The sequence below is a fragment of the Vulpes vulpes genome, chromosome 16, assembly GCF_048418805.1.
Source record: "Vulpes vulpes isolate BD-2025 chromosome 16, VulVul3, whole genome shotgun sequence".
Lineage (NCBI taxonomy): Eukaryota > Metazoa > Chordata > Mammalia > Carnivora > Canidae > Vulpes > Vulpes vulpes.
In genome coordinates, this window is record NC_132795.1 from 73,609,754 (window position 1) to 73,631,243 (window position 21,490).

The 21,490-nt window shown below is 52.1% G+C and overlaps 1 protein-coding gene across 2 annotated transcripts; it reads right to left on the reverse strand.

Annotated features, from left to right (window-relative positions):
- Positions 1-211: 211 nt before the first annotated feature.
- CNNM3 (cyclin and CBS domain divalent metal cation transport mediator 3) lies at positions 212-19,763 on the reverse strand. Of its 2 annotated transcripts, XR_011998015.1 has the most exons (9): positions 18,053-19,763; positions 10,669-10,812; positions 9,515-9,664; positions 8,971-9,140; positions 8,688-8,784; positions 8,224-8,357; positions 7,516-7,654; positions 4,753-4,852; positions 212-4,208 (listed from the first exon to the last, which is right to left on the reverse strand). XR_011998015.1 is itself a non-coding variant. In XM_025992531.2 (8 exons), the coding sequence occupies exons 1-8, from the start codon at positions 19,416-19,418 to the stop codon at positions 4,144-4,146; spliced, it is 2,265 nt and encodes a 754-aa protein (XP_025848316.2). In that variant the 5' UTR covers positions 19,419-19,763; the 3' UTR covers positions 212-4,143. The 2 variants fall into 2 exon arrangements, 1 of the variants encoding a protein (XP_025848316.2); XM_025992531.2 differs by lacking the exon at positions 4,753-4,852.
- Between the last annotated feature and the right edge of the window lie 1,727 nt (positions 19,764-21,490).

Genomic DNA, 21,490 nt, shown 5'->3' on the forward strand with positions numbered 1-21,490 from the left:
GAGTCCGGGCCCTTGGCTGCTTATCACAAGTTTTTAAAGTCCTAATGTGCAAGCTAATTAAATCAGTGTCTCTGGGGTGGGACCCAGGTATCACCACGAGCATGCAACGACATACCTAAATAGGAAATCCTTAGGAATCTACAAAGAATATCTAAAATAAGGGAGTTCAGCAAGACCTCGGTAGAAGATAAACATGCAATGACTAGCTGAACACCATGAAAATCAAATTTAATTTAAAATTGCCTTTAAAAACATGTAGATGTAAATCTAACATTTAAGGACTTCTAAAAACTACAACACACTAATGATTAAAATCAAAGAGGACTTACATGGGAGAAACACCTTGTTTGTGGATAGGAAGATGAGACCTAGTAAAAGATGTCAATTCTCCCCAAATCGATACACAGGTTTAATGCAGCTCCTACCTAATATCGCAAGATTTTTTTTTTTGTTTGTTTGTAGATATAGTTAAGATGATTTAAAAACTCATAGCTAAGGGGCACCTGGGTGGCTCAGTTGGTTAAGCACCAGACTCTTGATTTTGGCTCAGGTCATGATCTCAGGGTCCTGGGATCTAGCCCCATGTTGGACCCCACGCTCGCTCAGTGGGGTATCTGCTTCAGAATTCTCTCTGTCCCTCCCCCTGTTCTCTAAAATAGATAAACCTCTAAAAAAAAAAAAAAAAAAAACTCATAGCTGAAACAATTTTGAAAAGTAAAGTGGGAAGAACCAGTCTACCCAATTTCAAAATTTACTATAAAGCTACAGGTAATCAAGACAATGGGGTAATTCATGGAGGGACAGACACAGATCAACAGAACAGAGGAGACAACCCAGAAATAGACACAAATCTGCCCACCCGATTTTGGATGAAGGTGTAAATGAAAATTCTACAGAGGAAAGCCTTTAAAACAAATGGTGCTAGAACAACTGGACATCTATAAGCTAAAAAAAATTATAAACCCTTGACCTAAATCTTACACAAATTAACTCAAAATGGGCCACAGACTTCAAGTAGAAAACTAAAAATTTTAAAGATTTTGAGAGAGCGTGAGGGCGAGCACAAGCAGGAGAAGCAGCAGGCAGAGGGAGAGGCAGACTTCCCCTGCTGAGCAGGGAGCCCGATGTGGGGCTTGATTCCAACACCCTGGGATCATGACCTGAGCCAAAGGCAGATCCCTTAACAGGACTGAGCCACCTAAGTGCTCCAAAACTATAAAAATTTTAGGAAAAAAAAAAAACCTAGGAGACAATCTTTGGGATCCAGGAGGGCTAGGTAATTCTTAGACATGATACCAAATGCACAATCCATAAAAGAAAACTGGTAAACTAAACTTCCATCAAAATTAAACTGTTGCTCTACAAAGGATACTGTTAAGAGAATGAAAGAATAAACTAAAGGCTTGGAGAAAATATTTGCAAACCCAAAAAAGCCAACAAAGGACTAGTAGTTAGAATATATAAAGAACTCTGAGAACTAAGACCAAACAATCCAACCAGAAATGGGTGAAAAACAAGAACAGTTCACAAAATAAGCACACAAAGATACACATCAGCCATTATGTTAATACAACTGGAAACCACAACGAGATCTCACTACGCACCTACCAGAATGGCTAAAAAATGGTGATAATACCAAATGAGTTGAGGATTCAGAGAAACTCAATTACTCACATGCTGCTGGTGGAAACATAGAATTGTACACTCTAAAGACATGTGGCAGTTTCTTTAAAAAATGAACCATGCATCAGCCACACGACTTAGCAACTGTAATACTGGACATTTACCTCAGAAAACCAATATCCACACAAAAACCTGTAATGAATGTTCATAGCAGCTTTATTTGGAATAGCCAAAAACTGGAAACCACTCAGATGTCCTTCCACAGGACAGTGAGTATATCGAGGAATACTACGCAGCAATCAAAAGGAATGAGCTATTGACACGCGCTACAACCTGGATGTAGCTCCAGAATATAACGCTGAGTGAAAAAAGCCAATCCCGAGCGGTTACGTACTATATGATCCCACTTACACAACATTCTTGAAATGACAAAATTAGATTAGTGGTTGCCAGGGATTAGAGATGGGGGGCCGAGGGGGTGGGGGTGGGTCTAACGGTATGCCAGAGGGAGAGCCTTGTGGTGGTGGGACGGTCATTTATCTAGACTGCTGTGGCAGCTACACAAATCTACCCGTGAGGACAGAGAACGCTCCACCCACATAGTGCCAGTGTCAGCTTCTTGGTTTTGATACTGTATTCTAACTATGTTTAAGAGTAACCATTGAGGAAAACTGGGTGAAAGGTCCCTAGCTTGCAATTTCCTAAGAATCTGTAATGGTTTCAAAATAAAAAGTTAGAAAAAAGGAAGCAAGAACTCTAAACGCAACTTGGTATCCTGGATTGGATCCTGCAACAGAAAAAGGACATTATTGGAAGAACTGATAGGATCCAAATAAAATCTAATTTAGTTTTGTACCAATGTTAATTTTTTTTAGTTCTGATAGATGTACCAGATTATGCAAAACATTATTAGGGGAACCTGGATGAAGAGTATATGGAACTCTTAGGTGACTCTAAAACTATTTCAGGGATGCCTGGCTGGCTCCATCAGGAGAGCACTCGACTCTTGATCTCAGGGTTGGGAGTTCAAGCCCCACGCCGGGTGTGAAGCTTACTTTAAAAAAAAAAATTCTTTTTTAAAAATTAAAATTGTTTCAAAAAACAAAATCCTGATGCCTAGAATAATCAAATCAGGCTCCCTGGAGCGGGGGGGGGGGGGGGGGGGGGCTCCAGGTATCAGTATTTTTCAGTTTGCCAGGTGATTCTAATGTGCACCCAAGATTAGGAATCACTGTTCAGGGAGAGATGATTGTAAAGTAGGTTTCCCACCTGGGCTTGCTCTTAGAATTCCTTGAGAAGTTGCTAAGCCAGCATGCCACTGTTCTCTGGCCTTCATTCCCAACCAGTCCTGGATAAGGGACCCAAATTCCTTTGAGAAAAGTTCCAGAAACACTCCTCCTTCCCTATCCCTTCTGCAACCCCAGGTCTCTGTGACACCCCAGTTTCTACACAGCTGAAGAACTGTAGACCATAAATATGGGTAAAGCAGAAGAAAACAAGTGCCTTCTTGTTCCCAATTCTCTAAAACCCTGTAGCTAAGAACAGCAAAGAAGCAATGAGCTGAAATGTTTCAGAGATACAAGAAAAACTGATGTCATGTTGTCATTAAAGAAAGGGGCTGAGGATCTACCTGTTTCATAACTAAGCCCTCCCTCCCTCACTGCTCTCCGTGCAAATTCCAGCCACGGGGGAAGGTACAAAATCGGTTACTCTCCCTGGACCTAGCAACTGAGAAAGGTTAGGGGCAGCACACCCCTTCCTCTCCGGTGTGACCTCTTTTCTTCAAACACAGAAAATGACAATACTGTTAGTGACAACCAAGCAGGACAGGCAGAGAAGTGGAAGGAGCAGCCTCCCCCGTGCCACTAGGGGCCGGCTCACTTGCTGGGGGCTCCAAGCAGCAACCTCCACAGGAGGGAGCGGACACTGGGACATACTGGTGGGTCGTCGTGCTTCGAGTTTTGGCACATGGAACAGGCTGGGGCACGTGCTTTGAAACATTGCACCGCGGAGGGAGGGAGGCCAACTAGTTCACTGCGGCCCAGGCCATGGATGTGAACCCCCAGCCACAAATAGTGCTCCTGGTTCGCTCAAAAAGTGCTGCTGGCAGCAGGTTGGCAAATTAAAAGCAAAGTGAGTACAGGTCATGGCCACATAAAGGCCGTAACCGTGCACTCACATCATGGCTTGGCCCAAAGAGGTATAAATACACTGCACTGTCACAGGGAGAAGGCTGGGTCCTAGGGACCAGAGATGACAGTGTTCTGTTCATTCCCTTCAGAAGCAGGCCTGGAAGGCTGCGCCCCAACTGACCCCCATTTCCTAAAGGAGGGCAGGACCTGCTGAAGGCTCCCGGCATTGAGGTCTGCTTCTGAGGACAGCCCAGGACCCACATCTCTAAGGGCCATCTAAAACGTGGCCTGGAGGGGATGGGGACGGGCTGACAGGAAGCCACTCCTTGGCTCTCCACTTCCCCACGTGCTTGTCCATCGCCCAGACCCGGGGCTGCCTGGCAAGCAGTTAAACCCCCGGGTTCCGCCCAGGGCTCTCCTCCGCTGGGAGGCCGGGTCTGCCATGGTTGGGCCCTAGAGGAGAGAGGGAAAGCAGAGTTAGTATCAGTCAGGAACGGAAGCAGGTCCCATCAAAAACAAGTGTCAAAATCGTCTTTAGGACACGAAGGGGCAGGAAGGCTGAGGAGGCTCAGGACGCCTCAGTATCCAGGCAGAGCTGGGAGTGAGCAGTTAGGGACCCGGTCAGACTAACTCAGCCTCCCAAGAGGAAACCACTGGGAGGAGGGCTGGCCTCAATGAGAGGCAGGAAGGCAGGGCAGGGGCTTCTGCTCACAGGAGGCTGAGGCTGTACACTGGGCAAGAGGAGCCTGCCCTGGACACTAAAGCCCCTGCCCCAAAAGGAAGTTTTAGTTGCCACCACTAGGCAGGGATATCATGACCTTGCCGGTCTTCCAGAAAAATGAAAGGGAAAGTAGCAACAAAGGTCAGGACGGCCCCCTCACCTCCCACCCCCGGGGAAACACCTCCCTGCCCGGGGGCAGCCGTGTCCAGGGCTCCTCCCGGCAGCTAGAGGGCTGGGGAAGGAAAGCAAAGAGAAAGCGAAAGGGAAGATATTTACCTTGGGTGTTTTCTGAAAACAAAAAATGCTCACTAGTCCACAGTCAATTATCAACTGCAGTTTCCAAATGTGCCAAAGAGGGAAAGGTCTACGGGGAAGGCTAGAGAGAGCAGAGGGGAGAGAGACAAGAGGAGACCAGCTGTGCAGCTGCGCCGGCAGGGCCGCTGGGCCGGGGCAACCCCGGGGCGCACTGGGAGGGCAGGGGGGGCTGGGGCGGGCGCGCCCCCTGCGGCTCAGAACCAGAGGGAGCAGGAGGCTCAGAACCAGAGGGAGCAGGAAGCGCGGCGCCCGGGGCGGACTCTCCCTTGGCAATCAGCTCTGGGAATGGCCACTGTGCAGAAGTTACCCGGAGTGTGCAGCGGCAGGCCAGGGGGTCAGGAAGCTTTCTGTAAAGGTCCAATTATTTTTAGGTCTTGCAGGTCGTAGTCCCTGTGGTGACACCTCAACCCCACCGTTGTAGCCAAAGGCAGCTATATACAATCCACACGCACGCAGGCGGGGGCCGACACGACTGCTCCCCGGCACCAGCATACCCAGCGTGCCGACCCCTGCCGCAGGCCGTTCAAAATCATTGCGCCTTCCAAGCATCTCCATAAAGGCATTCCTCTGCCAGCGAATCTAGTGCCAAAGTCAATCCGGATGGTTCTGACCTGCGCTATTTAAGCAACGTCCCCGACGACATCTCCATGAGCATAGCGACACCGAGATCTCGTGGGGGCAGTGGAGTGCCACCTAACAGAGATAAGCTGCATCAAGACCTCAGAGAGCTGAGGCAGAGAGCAGAAAAACAGCAGGCGAGCCTTATGGGGGGGACAAACGGCAGGCCACACTTAGAGGAAAACCAACATGACGACCCAGAACAGGGGATGGCAATCCCTTACAACTGGCAATGAGGTGCCTCGGACAAACCTCACTGGCTACGATGCTGCCTCTGCGCCAAGCGGATGAGCCATTACAGACGGGAAAACGACCCACGGAGCCACTGCAGGTTACGGGTTTCCCCGCTGTCCTATCAAGGACAGCGCTCCTATCAAGTCTTTTGTAAGCCAGCATGGCATAAAGCGAAGAAACAACTACCATCTCGTAAAGCAAAAATCCTCTTCCGAGTTCTTGCAGTTAGTGAGAACAGGTGCTAACCTAAGTCTTTTGTAAGAGGAAAGCGGCACAGCCAGTGAACTTTCAGGAGATACCTGTGGTTCCCTCGTAGGGTCTCCCAATGAGCAGCTGACGCCACAAAAGGACTTTAAAAAAAAACTTTGTGCGTATAATAAAAGATGAAGTGAAGAAAAAAACCACCATTCGTAGATTTAAGTCTACATCTTGTATAGAACATGTGCAGTCTGAGTAAGCAGATGAAGCCAGAAAAAAAAGTTCACATCAAAAAAACCAGAACCAAATGCTCACATCTTGAAAAAACAGTAAGATACCAGCTTTTGAGACCCAAGGCTTATGCGGTGGTGGGAACCTGTATACAAGCGGCATCGCACAAAAGGGAAGATCACCACAGCGGGTAGAGAGAACTGTGATCAGCCCTAAAAGGTAGGACCGCCACGTCTCAGTGCACGTTCGCTGAGAAAGGCCCGAAACCCAGATCCAGGGTCTGAGCAGCACGCTTCAAACCAGGGCCCCCTTTCACCAATGCACAGAGATGGAGCACTCAGGGGCTGAGCCACGAATGTGGCCCAGGCAGGCGTTCTGTCCCTGGCACTTGCACGTCACTTCTCAGAAAGCATCTACCACAAAGACACGTGCACGTTCTCAAGCGTGGGTCTAAGGAACCGGAGCTGTTCCCTGCAGACACCACAGCCCAGAGGCTGAGGACAGGCACAGGCTCCAAGCCACAGTGCCTCAGTCTCCCTCTGCTTCTTCATCTGTGAAAACAGGCCGAACTACCACCTCAGAAAATGAAGTTTTCTTAGATGAGCGAGCATGAGGAAAGCTCCTAGCACAGTGCCAGGCAGAGCTGGCGTCAAGAGCTTGGTGTCCCCATTTCGGAGTGCCAGGGGCAGAAGTGTCGGAGGCCTCTCTGGAAGCCCTGCGCCCCGCCCCGTCCAGGCCCTGGAGAGTATCTCAGACCCCGACTCAGGAGCTCAGTCAGAACAAAAGTACCTTCCTGAGCCACAAGGACAACAGAGTTCCCTAACTTTTTACCACTCCTACCCAAAGCCCACTCTCCACAGGCTCCTTTTCATTCCCCCTCCCCCTTACACTCTTAAAGGCAGGGTTTGCTAGTCTGCAACCTACCCCACATCACAGTCTATTTCTTCTCACGTGATCTTCTGGCTCACAATGGAACCCAGGGTGTAAGGGGCACGCCTTAAATATTAGCATGACCTGAAACAACATCTCCACTGGTGCCCTCTCTCAGCTTCTGAGCTGGTGTCCCCCAGCAAGCCACCTTCTGAGCTAGGCCCCCAGTGACCCAGGTCTTCATTTTCCAAGTGACCCAACCCTAATGCTAAATGACCAAGAGTGTCTGAACTTGACCTTATTCCCATTTAGCAGCTATTCTCTAAGTCAACCCGTCCTAAATAGGTCCTCCAGAGAAGATGCTGACTGAACATACTCTGGGTGCCAGCTGGTCTACAGCGCAGGGCCATCAGCGAAAAGAGAAAAAAAGGAAAGGATGGGCAGAAAGGGGGACAAGGAAAGAACACAAGGCAGAGTGAGGGCAGATAGAGTGAGTCTGTGTGACCGGCACAGGATCCACGCACCCCCTTGGGCTGATTGATACACTGCAGGATGTGGCCGTGTGGGGCTCACCTGCTGCTGGGACTGTCTTGTCACCGAGCAGCCTGGTCTGGCTGCCTGGGATGACCTGGAGGTCTGTGTTCTCTGGGGACTGTGGCAGGTTCTGGGCTCGAGTGGCCAGGAGTGCATTGAGGTACTGCAGCCGCGTGACCTGGGGGACAGAAAGCATGACTTAGGCAAGTGCCACTGTGAAGTTGGATGGAGAGCAGGAGGTACAAGGTCACACGTCTCCCTCCCACCCACAAGTACCAGGTGGGAGAGTCACACTCAGCAGGACCAAGAAAATGAAGAGCTTTAAGTGAGCTAAGGGCAGAGAACAACAATCAAGCAGTGTCTATAGTAAGATGTCTAAAGGAAGGTGGGTGCGCAGTCCCAGCAACGGGACTAGCAAGCACAGTCTTGCTCTGGCAAGTCTCCAAGACTCAGGGAGAACTGACTCTTAATCCATACAAACTAGGGACCGGATGGTTTAGCCCCGTGGGGGTACAAAGCTGGCTAAAGCCAGCACTGACAAGCAGCCCAGATAGTCACCTTGGGGCGCCTGGCTGGCTCAGTCAGTTAAGCCTCTGCCTTTGGCTCGGGCCATGATCCTAGGGTCCTGGGATTGGCCCTACATGGGCCTGCTTCTCCCTCTCCCTCTGCTGTTCCCTGATTGTTCTCTGTGGCTGTCAATGAATCATATTACAATCTTAAAAAAAAAACCAAACCCAACATAGTCACCTTGATGAGCTGCAGGTCGGAGAGGGCCCTCACGGTGTAGTCAGGACAGTATGCAGACAAGCGAGCACCATCGGCTGGCTCTGGCTGCAGGTCGTGGTGGACGGACTGGAGCGAGGACACTGGGGACTGGTGAACTATCAGAAGGAACAACCAGTGACGTCTCCGGTGGGGGCAACTGCACAGTGTCTAAGATCTACCCCACTGACCCCTCTGGAGAGGGAACAGGGCTACGAGCACGGAGAGGGTGACAAGCCCACCTCCTCCTGGGAAAGGCCAGGCAGGGGGAGCAGTGAGCAACAAAGAGCCCTAGACGCTGCCCCTTCCCCATCTCCACGGCCCAGAGATGAGAAAAACCAGCCCATTCTGAAGTGGAACACCTGGCAGGAGGCGCAGGCTCCGGAGGAAGGGGAGGCCCACATCCTGGCCCCCGGAAAGCCCCGGCAAGCAGGTGGCCTGCAGCTTACCCGAGGACGGCGCTGTCAGGGCAGACACTCCGTAATAGGTGAAGGCTCCGTTTTCGAACTTCAGGCCCTCTTTCCCGATCTCCACCTCAACCCTGCCCTGGGAGGTGTAGGGAGCGGGAGGGAGACATATGTGGACAGATTACCTCTCCTGCCAGCAGAGAGCACAAGGAGAAAGCACCAGCCCCAACTATTCAGGGACTGTGTCTGTGGACGATCCTCCCTCTCTCAGACCCTTCCCTACTGTCTAAGCGAGTGGGAGGCTCCAGTGTGGGCTCCCGGTTACCTGCAGGATGAGAATGAAATAATCCACCGGCTGGCTGCGCTGGTACAGGTAATGGTGTGCAGCCAGACGGTTGCTCTCGTCAAACCTCACTTCCTGGTTGACGCTGGGATGCTTCAGCAGGTGCAGCAGGACCTTCTCGGAGATTCGCAGGGGGCTGAATACATCCACCTCTGCCCCATGGTGGAAAAAAGGGACAGTGTCCACTGGGCCCAGAGTGGCCTGCACAACCACACCCGACTCCTGCTGCCCCACTAGCCAAGTCACCCCCCCAACACTGGGCGGGCTGCACACCACCTGGCGGAGGCTCCCTGCCGTGGCTCGCCAGAGGTGGCGCCAGCCTGCCCCAGCTTGCAGCCATCTGGCAGAAGGAGCTGCCCTCGGGCGCCCTGAGATGCCCTCAGGGCTACAGAGAGAAGCACAGAAGTTCTCCTGGATCCTCTCCTGCTTACTGGGAATGAGGGCACCCGGGGTCTGCCCTGGGGGCCTCCTGACCCACCTGACAGTGAGCAAGAGGGCAAAGAAAAGGCCTACTCTTTGCCCTCACCTCGAGACAGGAAGCGCTGGGTGGCCAAGAGCAGCTGAGGCGAGATTTTCACTTTATATTCATCGTCAGACACCTTGAACAAGGAGAATTCCTCTTTTCGCCGGAGAGGGGCACTCAGAGGAGCAGGCTTCTTCCTGACAGTGGCATCTCCTAGGATGGTGAGAAGGCCCGCTGACGCCATCAGTAACCCTCCAATCAGTATGACCAAAGCAAGGCATGCTGCCAAAGCCTGGGGGTTCTTCTGGGGGAGACAGCATCAGAGCCCCGGGGACACTCCCCAGCATTCCTCCTTGCTGTGCCTGCCTGCCACTCCCAGCACAGAGCAAACCTGGTACCAGGACAGAAGGGGCAGCACCCAAACTCCAGCTATCCTGAGGACACATGGAAAGGGACCACTCCTGTCCTTCGAGCTGGGAGAGAACATTGACATGGCACCAAGGTCGCTTGTCTAACAGGCGTCCTTGGTCATGAAGACACCCGTCACCAGAAGGCACATATCTATAGATTATGGGGGCTATGCGGCAGCAGCTAGCCTGGTGTCCCCACGCTCACGGCAGTGTGAAAAACCAAACTCAAGAGGCTGCACTTGGGGGAGAGACGCATGGGCAAAACGATTGGCTTGATAGTAAATAGGGGTAGGGGCTCAGTGTCCCAAGTATGCTTATGCGGCCCCGGCCATCACGTACGGGTTCTATGTCTGCCCGACCTCAGCCATCCTCCTAAGAGGCAGACACCCCTCAGACATAATCACAGGCCTCAGGATCCTGTTTTGGAAAGACCCTCTAAGCAGTAAAGAATGAGATTATTTGAGGAGAGGCTTCTGTACTGTAGAAAAGAACATGAGAAAGCCAAAGGGCCAAGGAAGACAGAAGCCTGGGAAAGGCCCGTGATGGGCAGAGCTGCCATCTGCGCCAGAGAAGCCCAAGGGAGGCACTGGCACCGCAAAGGCCCTGATCCGAGCCACCAAGTCTCCTCATCCTTCTCAGGTGTGGGCCCTCCTGCAAGGGACAACAGCCCGCTCCCTCCAGACCCTGGCTAGGGATCAGCTCTGACTGGAGATCCAGCCCCATCTCAGTGACCCGGATGCACACCACACATCTCTGTAGGCTTAGAAGGCCAGTGGAACTGGAATGCTGGTGACAGTCAAGACTCACGGTAGTCCTCAGACTCATCCAGGATCTCAGACTTGATGATCTCCTCAATGACGTCCTCCAGGGTGACGAGGCCCAGCACCTCGTAGAAGGGGTCACCTTCACCCTCGTTGTTCACCTTCTGCACGATGGCCAGGTGAGACTTCCCTGGGGGAGGGGACACTCAAGATTACAACTTGCTGGGGGCCTCCCATTTTGCCAAGTCCTACTTGGTACTAGTTCACCCAAGTGACAGAAGCCACTGCTGGTGTTCCCACAAGGTACCAGGCACTAGGGGAGACTCTTCCTAAGTTCTTATGTAAGGCTGTCAACACCCTCCTGAGGATAAGCCTCACTTTACGCACGAGGCCCTAAACGTCAGGTACCATGCTCACCTGCACCGGGCCACCAGGCAGTGGCAGAGCTAAGTCAGCCCAGGGCCTACATGAATGTGGTTTAGATAAGGACACGTCAGACTAGAACAGATGTGATAGAGCTACACGCATAAGGGCACTGGTTCTAGAAGTACAGGCTCCCCTAGGGCAGTCTAAGTGGGGGACGGTGTGGGGCCACCCAGTGACTCTCCTAAGGATGTTTTCCCAAATCTGAAAGCTGTCTATCCTTTATTTCCAGAAGCCAAGGTCCATTAAGTCATCCAGGGGGAAGATGATAAATGGTGATGCGCCAGTCAGAACCCAGACTATGTGGGAGGAAGAGCAGCAGCCTAGAACTATTCACCTCCCCCCCCCGCCTTAGGTGAGCTTCCTAGTTGTTTGTCAGATAAAGAAATGGAAACTTGAACAAAGCCCAAACCTCAGAGTGCTGGGGAATGCTGAGAAAACTTCAAGAACTGTCTCTACTTTTCATCTATAAAACTTTATACCTGTCCAAAAATAACAGATTGCAAACCATATATGTAATTTTAAATTTCTGAGTAGCATAAAAAAAAAAAAAAGGAAAAAAGACACAGGTGAAATTGGTAACATTGTAACTAATTCAATATAGCCTTCAATGTCATTTTAACATGCAATCAATATAAAAATACTAAAATAGGGGCACCTGGGTGGCTCAGTGGGTTAAGTGTCGGACTCTTGATTTCAGTTCAGGTCATGATCTTATGGTGGCAGGATCAAGCCCCCCAACACGGTCCGCACTGAGTACAGAGTCTGCTTAAGATTCTCTCTCCCTTTCCCTTTGGCCCGCGCCCGCCCCCCCCCCCCCCCCAGCACTCTTTCTCTCTCAAATAAATAAAATCTAACAAATAAAAATAAAAAAATAAAAAATATTAAAACAGGGACACCTGGCTGGCTCAGTCAGTAGACCATGCGACTCTTGATCTTGGAGTTGTAAGTTCAAACCCCATGTTAGGTATAGACATTACTTTAAAAAAAAAAAAATCTTAAAAACAAATTTCTTAAAATTTTAAATTAAAACATATTTTTTGTACAGTCTTTGCAGTCTGGTGTGTTAGGCACTTCCAGCATATGTCAGTTGAGCCCAGTTACCTTTCAAGAGCTCGACAATCATATGTGGGTGGTGGCTGCTGGACGGCGTTGTGCAGGTCTAGGATATGGAACTCAGAGAACCTCATCCCAGCCATGTCCTTCATTACTAGTGAAAAAAGTTGAGGATAAAAGCTAGCCCGGATTAACATAAGGAAGTACCTGCTTCAAGAATCTTTTGGTAAAGCAAAAAGTCAAGTTCACTTCTTTGCATGAATCACACTTTACATACCTTGGGTTTAATTACAGTGTACTGAACTGAGTTCAGAAACACACTCTCTGGAAGTCTATTTGGCATGCTCTCTGCCTCATTCTTTCAGCATCCATCCCCCACCCCCAGCATCAGGGGCAAGACCTCTGCTCCAAATTTAGATAAAATGAAAATGTCCAGTCAACCAAAAGCTATTATTATTAATAGACCACTGGCCAAATAATCAAGAAAGGAATGAGGCAGGGGCGCCTGGCTGGCTCAGTCAGTGGAGCATGCAACTCTTCATCTTGGGGTCGTGAGTTGGGTGTAGAGAAGGCTTAAAAAAAGAAGAAAAGAAAAGAAAAAAGAAAAAGAAAGGAATGAGGCTGTAAAAAAGAAAACATTTACTGTATGTCATCAAATTGAAGATGCCATCAATTGTGAGACACATCCTATCACAGAGATGTCGAAATACAAGACAAACAAAACACCTGTGAACTGAAGAAATGCAACTTTTAGTGCTTACTGCTTGCTAGCCCTTCAGTGCTTTATTCATTAACTTACCAGGAACAGAGTATTACTCTTATTTACAATTTGCAGAGACAACAGAGATTAAGGGAGCCTCAGTGACTCACCCAAGTGCAAAATCGGGATCGGAACCCAGGCAGCTGGTTTCTGAATCTGTTCTCTTAACCACCACACACAACTCACTTTCACTGGAGAACAAGAGATCAAATCTTAGGAGACCCTCCCCTCTGGATGAGTTACCCTGGGCCAAGGTACTATCTCCAGCACACGTGCCCTTCTAAAGAAAAGAAAGTAGTGTTCTTCAGGATGCTGAAGACATAACATCCTCATACATGACCACACGGTCTCCTCCCTTTCCAGGAGGAAAAGGCCAAGGGTTCCAAAGAACTATCTGCTCATTCCTGCTGAGACAGAAGTACTGAATGAGGAACATAGCATTTCTAGATGCTTCCCACCCCTGGGTATTTGTGCTGGGAATGGCTCACACTGGCAGACAGGCATCACCTCTATGAGGGCCAAGGCAACCTCGCTATGTGATCTAATCTGTGAGACGAGATGAGGAAGGCTGAAGCTCGACAGAACTTTTTTTTTTTTTTTAAGATTTTATTTATTTATTTGAGAGAGAGAACACAAATGGGAGGTGGAGCAGAGGCAGAGGGAGGAGAAGCAGGCTCCTTTTTTGAGTGTGGGGGCCCAATGTGGGGTTTGATCCCAGGACCCCGAGATCATGACCTGAGCCAAAGTTAGATGCTTAACCGTCTGAGCCACCCAGGTGCCCCATCGACATAAAATTTTGATCAGATCCTGGGAACCAAAGCCCAGGTTCTAGATGACCATCTAAGAGCAGAGAGAGGGGCAGCCCCGGTGGCGCAGCGGTTTGGCGCCACCTGCAGCCCAGGGTGTGATCCTGGAGGCCTGGGATCGAGTCCCACGTCAGGCTCCTTGCATGGAGCCTGCTTCTGCTTCTCCCTCTGCCTGTGTCTCTGCCTATCTCTCTCTCTCTGTGTGTCTCATGAATAAATAAATAAATCTTAAAAAAATAAATAAATAAGAGCAGAGAGAGGGCAGCCCGGGTGGCTCAGCGGTTTAGCGCCGCCTTCGGCCCAGGGCCTGATCCTGGAGACCTGGGATAGAGTCCCACGTCAGGCTCCCTGCGTGGAGCCTGCTTCTCCCTCTGCCCGTGTCTCTGCCTCTGTGTGTGTGTGTGTGTGTGTGTGTGTGTCATCAATAATAAAATCTTAAAAAATAATAATAATAAGAGCAGAGAGAACCCACAATTCAGCTCCATTCTTCCGGAATGCCAGCCCCTTTGGCAGGTTACCCTTAGAACGGACTAACTTTTCCCTTGCTTGCAAACTTCTGTAAAACTGGCACAAGATTCTCAGTGACCTGTGACCCGGGATGACTGGGTAACAGATGAAAGCAGAGCCCCTGGAAGGTCCCCCGACATGGTGGCCATGCAGTTTCATCTCAAGACAATATCTGAGGGGGTCCAGACAGCAACCATGGAAAAGCAGTAGGGGTACACAGAGAACAGGCAGCTGCAGGGATTAAAAGTTTGTTTCTCGTCTGAGAGGATAATAGGCTCTGAAAATACAGGTGCCCCCGGCTGGCTGACTGGAAACACCCACAGGCCCCAGGACAGATGCCTGCCTCAGGCTCTCCCTGAGCACAGAGCCACAGGCGAGAGGCAGATGAAGCATCTTACCAGCATCAACCAGAAAGTCCTGAAAAACCTCTATAGAGTTTTAATTTAGTTAGGAGGCTCACATGTATTCATAAATTAGGTGGAAGCTAGAGAACTTTCAAAGTGCCTAATTTCTAGGACATCTGTAAAAATGCAGATGGGAGTTTAAATTCCTCTGCCTCCTCTTATTTTTAAAAGCAACTGTCGGAACATGTTCTAGAAGAAAAGGGCTAGGCTAACATTCCTCACAGCGGGCCTGACTCTTTTCAGAATTGTGGTGATCCTCTGATTTCTGACAATGAACCAGAACTCAGCTGCTTTAAAGCAGAGATTCTGAGAAGCTCACGCATCCTCATTCCTCCTTTGGTTGAACGTCCTTGAATATTTTCATTGGGAGGTTGACAAAGACAACAGGATTAATAGCTTTAAAGAAAAGACACATTATTTACTACAGCTCCAGAGTCCACTCTCTTCCTGGTAATATCTGTCTGCCCTAAGTAATCGGTAACATCTCAAGCCTGCACCCCAACCAAGGGGCGCCACACCAGAGAAGGCGCCTCGCCCAGACAGTTCCCAAACAGACAGTGCTCTCGGATGGTGGCGGCCAAGATGTCAAGGACTCCCACTTCAGGGAATTCAGAGGGCACCACCACCTCATACACTTGGCAGAGATGGGAAGGGAACGGATTTCTGAACCTCAGGCGCCATAAAGGCTGCAATATGCCCTTTGTTAGTAAGCAGAATGAAGAAAAGGCGTCAGGCTAAAAGGGACTTTAAGCAAAAATAGCTATCTGCCAAAGGAAGGAGTGCACTGCAAAGAGAAGCAGAGAGAGGCTCCAGGATGTCAGAGGAAAGACGATGCCAGTTTGCCCTCAGATGGCCCTCACTTGTCAGCGGAGGAGGAAGGCGTGGAGGACTGAGGAGCTCCCTAACATCCGGGTTCCCCAGGGCTGCTTCAAGGCCACCACTCCAGAACAGGAGCAGCCTAGACCATGGACCTCCTCTCCCTACTGGCTCCTTCCTGTCAACATCTAAACCCAAAGTTGGTCAACTTGCCCATCTTTTTTGTTTTTTAAACTTTTATTTATTTGAGACAGAGTGAGAGAGAGAGCATGAGCCAGGGGCACAGGGAGAGAGAGAAGCAAGCTTCCTGCTGAGCAAGGAGCCCGACGTCGGGCTCTATCCCAGAACCCCAGGACCATGACCTGAACTGAAGGCCAGACAACCACTGAGCCACCCAGGTGCCTCTCAACTTGCCCATCTTAAAACCAAAGAGCAGGGACACCTGGGTGGCTCGAGGGCTGGGCCTCTGCCTTTGGCTCAGGGTGTGATCCCAGATTCCTGGGATCAGGTCCCTCACTGGGTTCCCTGCATGGATCCTGCTTCTCCCTCTGCCTGTGTCTCTGCCTGTGTGTGTCTCTCCTAAATAAATAAAATCTTTAAGAAAAATAAAAATAAAAATAAAGAGCAGAAGATCTCCTTCCCCTGCCAGTCCTCTCTCTGTCACTGCTCTCTGGCTTCCACTCTGCAGCCATAATTCCAGGAAGGCCCATCTATGTCAGCTGTCACATCCCGTTCACTCCATCACCCCACAATGGAACACCAATCTGCTCTTACAAACATCAGGGGTATCCTGGCTGCTGGATCCAAATGACATGATGTTGGCCTCTGCTGATCATTTGCCTTCCCTTGGTTAAGTGGTCTCTTCCCTTAGCTTCTAGGACATTCTGAACTCCCAAGCTCTCCTCAGCAGCTCTCCTCCGTTACCCTCCACCCCTTATATGCTTGTGCCCTCAGGGGTTTGGGCTTTTTGCACCACTTCTGTGGCTTAAGGGGCCACTACCATACTACCAACCAAATCTTTATCTTCATTGGGCCGCAGCATAGACAAATTTCAATGTCCAGAACAAATTCACAGGTGCCACCCTCCCCCAACATTATGACCTCCTTTCTCTGTAGGTGCTCTGCCTCAGGGAAGAGCAACAACACCCCAAGCAAGAAACCCAGGCCTCACCCTTAGCTCCTCCTGCTCGCTCCACAGCTCCTCAGCCAACCACAGAGCCCTCTCAATTCCACCTCCCAAAGTTGTCCTGGATCTCCTTTCCCGGCCCACTGCACATCTTTGTTCAGCCTTTGATCATTTCTTAGCTGGACCCCCTACTCACTGTTCTCCATATCAGTCAGTGCTCTGCTCAAAGTCAGCACCCTGGAGGATCCAGACCAGCCATCCCAGAGTCTCAAGCTGGGATGTGGCAGGGGCGGGCTGGAACCCACCTCTGCACACTCCAGGGCTGGCAGTTCTGGCCACCAGGCCACAAGAACCTCTACTGCCTCGAGTACTACAATGGCCCAGATGGAATACTCACCACCAGAGATCAGAGACCCCACCTGGGCATCCCCTCCCCACAGAGGAACTGCATGACCACTTTCTGGGAGAAAGAGCCATGAGCACCCAAGAGATGCTCTAGCAAGCTGTCAGAGCTGCACAGCAAAGCCTCCCCACTCAATCCTCAGGTACAGTAAGGATAGTAACTGCCCAACTTTTCAATACCAAGCCCTACGTATACTCTTGTGGCCTGGGGCCGGCAGACTTCACAGCTGCCAGGAAGATCAGGGGATCTGCTCTCTTCCCAGCCTCACATTATGCAGCCTTTAGGGTCAAGCCCATCCAGAGCCCTGGGGTGTCCGCTGTCCTCATCCTGTAGGAGTGCAGGAGTGAGAAGCATGGCTGGTGGACAAAGAGCAGCCACGCTCTGGGGAACACACCCACGCCTTAGGATGGAGAGCACTACAGAGGAACCCACACCTTCACACTTGGAGGTTGGGTCTCCATGTTTACCCATGTGACCTTAGAGTTGCTCAGATAAACCAAGGTAAAGGGAGGTGAACTGTAGAGTTAAGGGAGACGCCAAAAGATCTCAGTCTTAGAAAAGGGGAAGTTAAAAAAAAAAAAAAGAAAGAAAGAAAAGGGGGAGACTAAATCAGCATTCATAAGGTTCCTTCTGGTGAAATCAAGGTGGAAGTTTCTTCCACACCTGCAGAAAACCAGGCATCACCCCTTCTTCTGTTATCAGCAAGGCAGCAGCTTAAAACCAGAGACCTTAAAACCACGATCCCTGGAAACTTCACAGGCCCAGCTATTTTGACACTGTGTGCGCAGGTGATAACATCCAGGTGTCTGGAGACTATCCTCTTTTCTATTTAAGAGTATAGGCCTGTTACAAAGCCAAAGCCCACAAAAATGACCCTGAAGCTGGTGAGTCAAATGGACACGGCTCCCCAAATCAGGCCTACCAGGAAAAGGGGGATTTTGCTTTCTACCGCGCCCGGAACGACAGCCTTTAGGTATCTCAAGAGGCCACTGAGCCCTGTGAGGCCATCATCTCCAAGGGCCCTGGGAGGATGGGACCCTTTCCCTCGAGGCTTCCATAACTCCCTCCCCCCTTTCTTCCAGCGGACGGCGCCGGCATTCGTGTCCCCTCCCCGATGTCCCGCAGTTACCTCGTTTGAACTCCTCCAGGACGGCGTCCAGCTTGGTGTCGTTGAAGACGAAGTGGAGCGGATGGTTGTAAAAGCGGGTGATGGTGCTGAGCGGCGTGCAGTCTTCGGGGTCCACGAAGGCCAAGTCCTTGAGGTACAGCATGTCCACGATGTTGGAGCGCTCCTCCTCGTACACCGGGATGCGCGTGTGGCCGCTCTGCATGATGCTGGCCAGGACGCCGAAGTCCAGCACGGCGCCGGCGTCCAGCATGAAGCAGTCCTCGAGCGGCGTGAGCACATCCTCCACGGTCCGACAGCGCAGCACGCCCTTGCTGAGGTCGCTGTAGGGGTCGCCGCCGCCGCGGGCCAGCTCCAGCACGCGCTCGCGCAGCCGCCCGGGCCGCGCCGCCAGCTCCAGCAGCTGGCCCACGGGCAGCGCCACCGGCAGGGTCAGCAGCACGGCCAGGCGGCTGAGCAGCAGCGCGCGCGGCGCCAGCGCCAGCGCCCAGCGCCCGCTCACGGCGGCCGGCACCACCTCGCCCACGAGGAACACGAGCCCCGCGCTGCCCAGCACGGCGGGCACGGCGCGCTGGCCGGCCGCGCGGTACAGCAGCACCGCCAGCGCCGCCTGCGCCAGGCTGGCCAGCAGCAACAGCGCGCCCAGGGCGCAGCCGGCCCAGCGCCGCGCGGGCTCCAGGCGCCGCGCCGCCGCACGCTCGGCCTCCGTGCCGCTCTCGCGCAGCACCTGCACCTCGGCGGGCGCCAGCGCCAGCGCGCTCAGCTGCAGGCCCCGCGCCAGCGCCGCCAGCGCCAGCAGCCCCGCCGCCCCCAGGCCCAGCGCCCAGGGCGGCGCCGCCTCCTCCGCGGCCGCGCCGCCCGGCTCCACGCGCACGGCCAGCAGCGCCGAGTGCGGGCGCACGGCCTCGGCGCGCAGGCGCAGCAGCGCGCTCCACTCGCCCGCGGGGGCCGCCACCTCCCGGGCCGCCGAGCCGCCCGGCTCCCCGCGCACCGCCAGCAGCCCCGAGTGCGGGCGCGCGGCCTCGGCGCGCAGGCGCAGCAGCGCGCGCCACTCGCCCGCGGGGGCCGCCGCCGCCGCCGCCTCCCCGGGCGCCGCGGCCGGCCCGCCCTCGGGGCAGCCCGCCCCCTCGGGGGCCACCCAGGACCAGGAGCTGTTGGCCAAGCCCGAGCCGAAGAGGCGCAGGCGGAAGGCGGCCTCCGGGGCGGCCCGCGCCTCTCCTCCGCGCGCCCACCCCGCGTCCGCGTCTCCGTCTTCCTCCAGACAGACGCCCAGCACTCGCGGGCCCGACGCGGCCTCCCCGGCGGCGATGCCCAGGCACAGCGCGGCGAGCAACCAGCCTAGACGAGCCGCCGCCGCCGCCGCCGCCATCGCCTGCTGCCCCCTCTCGGCCTCCCGCGCAGCCTACCCCTCCGCCTCCCCCGGCCCAATGGTCGCCGGCCTTGGCGCCGCCTCCGCCAATAGGCGGCGGGCGAGGGCGGGCCTCAGGGTCGGACTAGGCTGCGCCGGGGAGTAAACAAGCGGCGGCGCGATCCCGGGGCGGGCCGGGGGCGTGGGGCTGCGGGCCCCGCGGGGCTCGGCCGCGGCTCGCGGGGCGAGGGGTGGCCGGCGACCTGGGCTCCCGGTTCCCGCGGGCCGTGCCGGCGCCCCGAGGCCGCACCTGCGCTCTGGGAAGCCGGGGCGCGGAGCCGGAGACTTCCAGTGTGTGCCGGACGCACCGTTTCTTAGGGAAGGGCTCCGCGGACCACTGACCTCGGGGCGAGCGGAGCTCCAGGAGCCGGTGCCCCGACGTTGGGAAGCTCAAGCTTCTTACGGCTGATTGCGCCCGACTGTGCTCTGTAGGTCTGGGACGTGAGACCTAGCCCTTTGCCTTCAAGGACCTTGCATTCCCGCCAGAGAGAACGACGGTAATTCTGTAAACCCACGAAATCGCTACCTCATCGGATCCTCAAACTACTTTTACAGGAGAAAAGTGAAGCGTGCCTTAGCAGGGATGCAGGATCCGACGCGACCTACTACCCTGGTCACCTCTCCAGCCACGTTAGCAGAGGGCAGCGCGGTCAAAAATTCCTGTTACCGGTCACTCTACTTCTAGCAGATAATCCTTGGGAAAATATCTTCTCGGGAACAAGAACTATTCAACAGGATCCTTACTAGAGAGTTATTTTAGAAGGCAATATGGTTCATTGACGGTATGGAATGTTTTTCACCCGTTGTGTATGATCTTTATATGACCGGAAGGAGACAAACTGAACAAGTCTTTTCTACAAGGATCCAGATTGTTTTTGTATATTTTCTTTACATTTTTATGTATTTTCAAATTTCCTAACAAAAGTAGACTTTGATAAGGGTGCACATCTACATGTCATTTAAAATTTTCCTAAGGATTCTACAGAAACACATTTGCTAGGTCATGAAAATAGTAAAAAGTGTAGGCACTGTGACCACAATTAAGTAAAACGGGTGGAAGGCAACATGCAAAAATGAGATCCATTGTGAATAATCAAAAGAAAAAATACTTTGTGAAAAACTCCTCAAAGGATGGTGAGAATGTCTCTTCAACATTGTAAATTCAGCACTGTGACTAGGCCAACCATGTCTCCATGTTTTTGGTTTTTATTATCTAGAGGGTGCTATGCCTCACTTACGGAGCCAGCAGAAGCAATGACACTACTGAGCCTTTCCACTGGATCAGCATGCCTCCTTTGAAGAAAAAAAATTATGGATTCACACTTCTGTCTCCCAAGTCCACATAAAACGCTGACACTGAAATAGAATGGATGACATACTTGAAAGTTATGTGCCTTAAAGTTTATTAATTAGCAAAGAGGGACGCCTGGGTGGTTCAGCGGTTAAGCATCTGCCTTTGGCTCAGGGTTTGATCATGGATTCCCCGGATCGAGTCCCACATCAGGCTCCCTGCATGGAGCCTGCTTCTCCCTCTGACTGTGTCACTGCCTCTCTTTCTGTCTCTCTCATGAGTAAATAAATAAAATCTTTTTTAAAAAAAAGATAATATACAAATCCTCATTTTCATATCTGACAAACGCTATGGAGAAAAACAAAGCAAGATAAATGGACAGAGGGACTGGGGCCACACTGTTTTAGATGCGCTGACCGGGGAAGTCTTCTCCAAGGAGATGACATTTGAACGGAAGCTTAGATGAAGTGAGGGGGTGAGGCTCCCAAAGACTTGGGAGAAGAGTGTTCCATGTGGTGGAGACAGGAAATCCAAAGGTCCTGGCATGACTGTCTCCCTCAGGGACTCTTCCTCACTACACTTACTGAGGGGTTGGTGGCACCTGGAATGTAGCAGGACCTGACACATGTGTGGAACATATGGGCGGATGAAATTTATTCTCATGTCTACCTATATACACCAGCTTTTGCATCTGTGATTTTATCTGAAATGTCCTTTTTTTCTCCCGAAGTGTATCTTTTTT

Coding starts and splice junctions, on each gene's coding strand:
- CNNM3 (XM_025992531.2), bottom strand. CDS start 19,418: ATGGCGGCGGCGGCGGCGGCGGCTCGTCTAGGCTGGTTGCTCGCCGCG. Junction 8,358..8,687: donor CCTGACAGCGCCGTCCTCGG/GTAAGCTGCAGG, acceptor TCCTTCTGATAG/TTCACCAGTCCCCAGTGTCC. Junction 4,209..7,515: donor CAAGACAGTCCCAGCAGCAG/GTGAGCCCCACA, acceptor TCTCTCCTCTAG/GGCCCAACCATGGCAGACCC.